The sequence below is a fragment of the Paramisgurnus dabryanus genome, chromosome 3 (genome assembly GCF_030506205.2).
Source record: "Paramisgurnus dabryanus chromosome 3, PD_genome_1.1, whole genome shotgun sequence".
NCBI classification, from domain to species: Eukaryota; Metazoa; Chordata; class Actinopteri; order Cypriniformes; family Cobitidae; genus Paramisgurnus; species Paramisgurnus dabryanus.
In genome coordinates this window covers 7,501,401-7,509,421 of record NC_133339.1, presented here as the reverse complement: position 1 = coordinate 7,509,421, position 8,021 = coordinate 7,501,401, and the positions used below count along the sequence as shown (strand labels likewise).

Genomic DNA, 8,021 nt, shown 5'->3' with positions numbered 1-8,021 from the left:
TTTATTATTATTATTATTATTATTATTTTGCTTTTCAAGAATCCTTTGTTTTTTATTTATTTATTTTAATTAGAGAAAATATAAACTCAAAAACTTTAAAGAAATAATCATTTGTTTGTGAAATATACAAATTCACATGTCTGCGTTTTCTTGCGCAGCTAGCGCAGCAGGGCGTGTATCGCGCGCGCTAGCTCTGCGTCACAGAAACGCATTCATACAATTCCGAACACAACACGCCAACCCAGACACCCGGAAGATTCAAACGCGCTACCAGGACGTCAGAATGAATCGTTTTAAGACTTCCAAATATAAGAACACCACTCCGAAAATCCCCAAGAAAGATGTGAGTACATCTTCATTGTATATCAGATCCAGCAGTATGAGAGGGATATGATGATGGGTCTTGTGATTTGGGCTGATTCGACTTATAAGGAGGGGTGCAGATGCGCTGGTGATGTCTTAACTTCCTTCATGCAAAATCTGAACATATTATTTCACATGGATGATCGTGAGATGAAATAAACCCGAGTTGTATGATGTTATCATGAAGTTGAAGTTGACACATTGTTGCAGTTTGATGATGTTTGATGTTGACTGACACAGTGTTACACTGATGCAGTTTTGCATATTGCACAATTGCACCACATAACACCATGAAAGGTCCTGGACGAAGATAATAGACATATTGTTTATTAAATAATCGAAAGTTAACTGTACCGATTCCTTTTAAAATAAATATAGGCTTAACTTAAACAGTTGACTCTGTGGTGTTTTATGGAATGCTGCAAATCAAGATGGTATAATGTATTATTCATTCATTATTTGTTTTATTTTGAGTACTTTAGTCCTGCAGACACCATATTTGTAGCAGAATAAATGTGGCAGTTCCCTTGCAAAATCTCACAATTGCCAATGCCTAAATGTCACAACTTGATTTCACAATCATTCTGTCATACTGTATAAGTTTTGTTTTTTGTGTGGTGATAGTGTTTGTGTGAATTTGCATTGTGATCTGACAGCTGTAGCTTTACATGTGCCAGGCAGACTTGAATGAACTGCCGTGATACAGTAAAATTAGTATATTTCATTCTAGATGTGGACTGATAAGATATCTTGTTTTCTGGCGTCACATGTGTGAATGCTTTACATATCTGAGATTTAGATGATGTTATTTGTATATTCAGTGCATGGGGGAGACCTTCATAACTTGCACTACTCAGTGTACCACCAATCTTTTGGTATATAAACAGATATACTTTTATTTACACAATGTTAGAAGAATATTTGATCATAACATTCAATTATGCAAATTAGCATATATAGCACCTCACTCTTGGCACGTATTATAAGTTCATCAAATACTTTTGCTTCAAATCCGCCTAAAGAGGGCATTTCACGAGACTTTTTAAGATGTAAAATAAATCTTTGGTGTCACACCAGAGTGCGTATGGGAAGTTCTAGCTCAAAATATCATATAGATAACTTATTATAGCAAGTTAAAATTGTAACTTTGTAGGTGTGAGCACATATGTGGCATTTTTGGGTGGGTGTGTCCTTTAAAATGCAAATGAGCTGATATCTACACTAAATGGAAGTGCGGTGGTTTGATAGTGCAGATTAAGGGGTGGTATTATTATCCCCTTATGACATCACAAGGGGAGCCAGATTTCAATTAATTATTTTTCACACACTTGCAGAGAATGGTTTACCAAAACTAAGTAACTGGGTTGATCTTTTTCACATTTTCTCGGTTGATAGAAGCACTGTTATAGCACTTAAACATGGGAAAAGTCAGATTTTAATTATATGTCTTAATTGTGATTGGATAAAAACTGACTTATTTCTTATTCGATTGCTTTTGTTGTGCCGGTAAGAGATAAATGGGAGATAGTCCAAAAAGCAATCTGTCAACAAAATTATTTCAAAGACCCAAAATATCCAAGATGTAATTCCATTAATTTTTTGATGGTCTTGTCTTGGTCTCAACTGTCTTTGATCTTGGTCTTGTCTTGGTCTTGTCTTGGTCTCGACATCCTCTGGTAGGGCTGTGCAAAAAATCGACTGCGATTATCATGCGCGTGTCATCAGTAAAGCCGGTTCGGTGATTAGAAGTAAATCGCCATCAGCTGCTTTCAGATGGAGCGGCATTTATTACACAGACCCGTAGTTCACCGAGAAGCTAGGCAAAATCGCATAGAAAATCGGAATCGATTTTCCTCGATTATGAACCCGATTTTGCCTAGCTTCTCGGTGAACTACGGGTCTGTTTAATAAATGCCGCTCCATCTGAAAGCAGCTGATGGCGATTTAATACTAATCACCGAACCGGCTTTACTGATGACACGCGCATGATAATCGCAGTCGATTTTTTGCACAGCCCTATCCTCTGGTCTTGGTCTTGTCTTAGCTTAGATTGTCTTGACTAGTGACTAGTAGCCAATATATAGCAGACGCCGATATGTTGGACAATATTTGGATTTTTTTCTTATCGGCATTGATGCATAAATCTTTTCAATTGGCCAGTAAATTTCTTTATTACTTAAATGTGTTGTTTGTAGTGAAAGAGACTCAGTGTCACATAATGTAAAGCCAAAGTCTGACAGACGGTAAAATGACCTATTATTAATTCATTTTTTTAACATGACGTTATGTTGTGTCACACACAACACCACAATAGTTCAACACACTTATTCAAACAGTACCGTGAGATGTCAGATCCACATAAATTTTGTCTTGTAAATATGTTTTAAGTACTTTAAAAGGGTATATTTATAAATATTATGCATAACAAATTTATTTTTAAATGTTATTATGTTTATTTAGTTTCTGTTTGTCTCTTATTTACTGTAATAACGTAATTTCGGCCTCATATCGGCCAAACAGCTTTCTCAATGTTGGTATCGGCATCGGTCATAAAAAACCCATATAGGTCAACCACTAGTTTTGACTATAACAGTGGCAAATGCATTCGAGCCTAATAACAAGGGTACATGATGAACATACAGTATAAACTTTCTCTACTTCCATCTTTACAGCATGCTAGATTGTTACAATTCTTGAGGAAAGTGTGAGTGCTGTTTGATGGGCAGTATTTATGATGCTGGTGTGTTCTGTGTCTGAACTTGACTGAAATGCACTGAAGTTTTGAGTGATAGTAATAGTGACTGTGCTTTAGCAAACAGAAGTTGTGGTCCATATGTTGTCAGTCCAGAGCACATAAAGCTCTACTGCAGAATTAAATGCTAAATGAGATTTTTAAGAAGCTTGAAGCCGTTAACTTCATATTTTATTTATAGATTTTGCACTGGCTTATTTCCTCGTGGTGTAGGAGTGACTGTGTATGTGTGAACTGAAACTATGTAATCCTGTTAAGATGACAGATGCACATGACAGAGTCTGCAGATGCACCACTTGTGCGTGTGAATCCATCCACATTTACTCCTCATTTATGCACACGCTTTTATCTATAGTGATTTACAGGACAGTACGCTGTCAGTAGGCGGAGCTTCTGCTATAGACCACAGTTTGTAGTTCATAAAAATAACCACTTAAACCGTGTTTTTAGATGCGTTGTTGCTTGTTTTATGTCACATATCCCTTTTTCACCAGTGCTGTCTTCGTGTCAGCACCAAAGCTGGAGCAAACGCTCGACCAGACCTCAATGGCTCAGGTTTCCACCAAATAAAACCGAATGCATTGCGTCACCAGGGTTATGCGGTTATAAACTGTGCCGCGTGTTATGTTGAATCACTTTGTGTTGTGTTATGTGTGTAATATAGAGTGCTGCAGGGATGACATATTTTTTTAAGGCAAAACCTTTAAGCGACCCAGCATTGTAGGTTCCATCAAAGTCAATGTTTTATTTTTTTAATGGGGTTTTGGTTAAATTTCTTTAGTTTACACAAGCCAAAGTGGTTTTCATTTTTATGCCATTTTATAAAATATAAAAATGATGCGCCGATACCGATTTAAAAGACAACTTCTGGCCGATACCAATATTAAACACTTGTATACAATACTATGCAGTTGGTCTATAAGCTAGTTTATTTCTGCATCAAATTATTTTTACTGAACATGGATTGAATCTAATTAACATTCAAATGACCAACATAATAAAAGAGGCACAAATTAAGCTAAAACAAATATAATAAGACAGCATGACAACCTTCAAAGGTGGTTTTTGCTATTCAGCATTTATTTTATTAACAACATTAACTCAGTTTTTACATGTAATGGATTTCTGTATGCAGTTAATTAATAAACAATCGGTAACGGCCTTTCTCGTGCTATTACCGATATGCAGATGGTTTCAAATTCATCAAAAATTGGCCGATAAATATCGGCAGCCGATACATCGGTGCATCACTATAAAATACATTTATTTATCGATAAACTAAAGCTTAGAAATATAAGGGTACTAACCAACATCACTAAATTTAATAATTTTATACGTTTTGTTTAATTAAAATTTTTTGTTTTAGAATGTTTTATGTCATACATTTTCTTTGGGGGCCACGAAAGGCACAAGGGGGATGCACATCGAACCACTTTTCAACATAAAACACACAAGGGTCATAAACTAAGGGTCATAAACTTTTGTTAAACACAGAGCACATTATATCTTTTGCTATAATCCAAAAGTCTAAAGTGAAAATTAATGGGCTTTTCGGCGATGGATCCAGTAGCGTGCTAACTTCGACAACAAAAATACGTCATCCATGCTGTGACGATTAATCACGTTTCCCATTAAAAATATCTGTCTGAATCGATTTTGATTTGCAAGGCTCCGATTCTGTGTTTTATGCACAGCTCGTCCGTGTACTACAGTTTTTTGATCAGTATGGAGTCTTATCAACCAAAAATTTCGTTTATAACGTGCATTTAAAAAAGCAACACTCATTAAACAAAATCTTTCAAAATATTCTTTAGTATCATAAAAATACCTGAAACAATTTCAAGAACAGCGATATAGACATTTCTTAAAACAGCATTTGTAATGGTTCCTCTTTTTTGTTGTACAAATAGAGTTTCTGCACGAGAGCGCCCTCTGGTTTTGCCAGCATTTCACCATAATTCATTTAAATTAATTAATCGAGAAAACACGCTTTTGCATGATTAATTGTCCCAAAATATTTATTTGCCACTTGCGTGTTATAATAGAGCAGGTACTTAAGGAAATGCTGTGCTTTTTCATTCAAAACATAATGAATTTGCCTAAAAACACAAAATAATTGCTATGAACATTAATAAAAAATCAGGTTATGTCCTATAAATTCTGCTTTTGTAAAAACATCTTTATAATAGCAACATAATAATATATACAAATAAACCATCATGGAATTTCTATCGGCAACTTTTTTCAAACATAGTTAGAGTTCAGCTTTAGCTGTTTTTGGACATTTATTTTATTTAATGTTTACTTGAAGTCGCTTGGAAAGTTTTTACCATGTTTTTAGGATAGTAAAATGCATTAGATGGCTGTGATTCATTGATATGTTGATATTATGTAACAATGTCAGGTGTTTGTGGGTTCTACTAAGTTAGTTGCTCGGTCATGTTCACCCTCTGCGTGTTGTTTCTTGTTCACATATGAAAAGGATTTGAAAGAGCTCAGCTGTGTGTTGCAGGAAGTTTTCTGCACTTCCTCCAGTTTGTGTCTTTCTGAAAGGCCTGTAGACTCTGGGTGTGTGTGTGTTTGTGTGTGTTTGTGTGCATGTGTGCAGTTCACTCAAGTAAGATGTGCTGACTTTCTGTTTCCTCTTTTGGTTTAGTTCAGGTCTTAATCGGTGCTGTGTTTTGCTCAACATCTCTCAGGACCTTTGGAGTGTTTTTTTCTGGTTTGTTTCTTATGCACAGCTGTTTGTAAAGAGGAATCTCACTTCCTCCTCTGGACTTTTGATCTCAGTTTGACTGCCAATAAAATCATTGTAACCTTTTAGTTTTGCCAACACCAACCTCATCTGAACCACAATTTTGTAACCTACATTTCGGTATTAGACTGGGAGTTAACCTCAATCAGCATGTGCTACAGTACTGTGTGCAGGACAGGTATAGAAAGCCATGGCAAGAGTTTAGTTTTATTGTACATAGTTTACATGTGTTCTTGTGTTACTGTGGCAGTAACAAACCTCAGTGCTCAAGGGGGTGATAGAGTTTTCTTCATTGCTATCTGATATAATGTGACCCTGGACCACAAAACCAGTGTTAAATTGCACAGTGTATTCAATAGCCTACTATACATTATATGAGTCAAAATAATAGATTTTGCTTTTATGCCAAAAATCATTACGATATTTATGATTATGTTCTATGAAGATTTTTTTAAGATGCCTACCTTAAATTTATCAAAACTATTTTTGTGAGTGGATGCAGTTGCTTAGGACTTCATTTGGATAACTCAATATTTAGATTTTTTTTTGCTGCCAAATTTTGATTCCAAATTTTCAAAATGTTGTATTTCAGTGAAATATTGTCCTATCCTAACAAACCATACACCAGTGGTTCTCTATCCAAGAATGTAGGACAATGATTATATAAATTAAAAACTTAATGCCTGATCAGATTTAAATCGCTCATCTGTACCTCGCATCAAATAGTGCTGTCACGATTTTAAAAATTTGGCTAACGGTTAATTGTCTAATAAATTCAATTCAATTTTATTTATATAGCGCTTTTCACAATTGTTAATTGTTTGAAATCAGCTTTACATGAATAGATGTAGGGGAAAACACAGAAAAATCGAAAGATAATACAAGAAGCATAATGCAGCGGCTGATAATAAACCGTACAAGCGAGCGTAGTAATAATGCAACGTATACAGTAAAGTGCTAAGTTAAGCCAATGTTGGCTGACTCTCCATGGGATGAAAAAAACCCCTAGAAGAAAAACCCTGTGGGAAAACTCCTAGGAGGAGAAAAACCTTAGAGAGAGATACACTGTAAAAAAATTCTGTAGAAATTACAATGTTATTGCAGCCGGGTTGCCGGTAATTTACCGTAGATTTACATTTATGTTATTTACTGGCAAGAGTTTGTTCAAAGTTAAATAAATTTTAAATATTAACAAGTCTTTATCTTTACAGAATAAAACTATACAATAACAGCCTCATGCAAAGCATTCTGGGAACCAGAAATCATCATCAACCTTTTTCTGTTATTTGCTTCAGATTTTGTTTCCCAGAATGTTTTGCTTGATGCTGTTTTTTTAGTTTTACTCTGTAAAGACAAAGACTTGTAAATGTTTAATGTTCATTTAACTTTGAACAAACTCTTGCCAGTAAATAACAAAAATTTAAATCTACGGTAAATTACCGGCAACCCAGCTGCAATTCTACGGATTTTTTTTTACAGTGTACATATATATTTATAAACATGATAGGGATAGGAAACGGGTAGGCCGAATAATCTGGTTCAGCCGGTGGTCGCTGGTCAGGCATCGGTTGGGCATCAAGATTCAAGGTATTCTTTATATGGTGAAGGGCATCCAGTAGATCAGTGGTGTGATGACCTTCACAGCATCAGGAACTGGGTCTGTTTGTCTCATTGTCCTCGGGGAGGATGAGACAAGGAGAGAAAAACAGAATCCTATTAGTGTAGGGGCCGTTCGCATGTAATGCAAGTGTCATACAGTATTGTGGTTTAAAATCCGCTCGGTTCCAGACAGGCTAACTATTGCGGCATAAGTATATTACCCAGATGAGTTATGTGAGTGCTTTGTTCTAGACAAACTAACTGTTGCGGGATAACTAAATTTACTTGACATTTTATGTGAATGCTTTGTTAAAGAAGAATGTCTGAATTTTAGACTTAAATTGCTCGACTGTGTCTGATACTCGAACATTATTTGGTAAATCAATCCAGAGCATAGGGGCTAAGTAGGAAAAGTATATACCACCTTTAGACACTTTTGATATTCTAGGGATAATTAATTCACCAGAATTTTGTGATCGCAGTGTACGTGATGGATTGTATTCTGATAGTAATTCTTTAAGATATTTAAAAGTATGTTTAAATTGTGTTGGT

At 35.5% G+C, this 8,021-nt stretch overlaps 1 protein-coding gene across 1 annotated transcript in view; it reads left to right on the top strand.

Annotated features, from left to right (window-relative positions):
* Positions 1-216: 216 nt before the first annotated feature.
* Positions 217-8,021, top strand: part of coro7 (coronin 7) — a 192,673-nt gene continuing 184,868 nt past the window's right edge. The window contains exon 1 of the mRNA XM_065253134.2: positions 217-343. Within this exon, the coding sequence (XP_065109206.1) occupies positions 284-343 (60 nt within the window). The 5' untranslated portion in view covers positions 217-283. The remainder of the gene's footprint in view (positions 344-8,021) is intronic.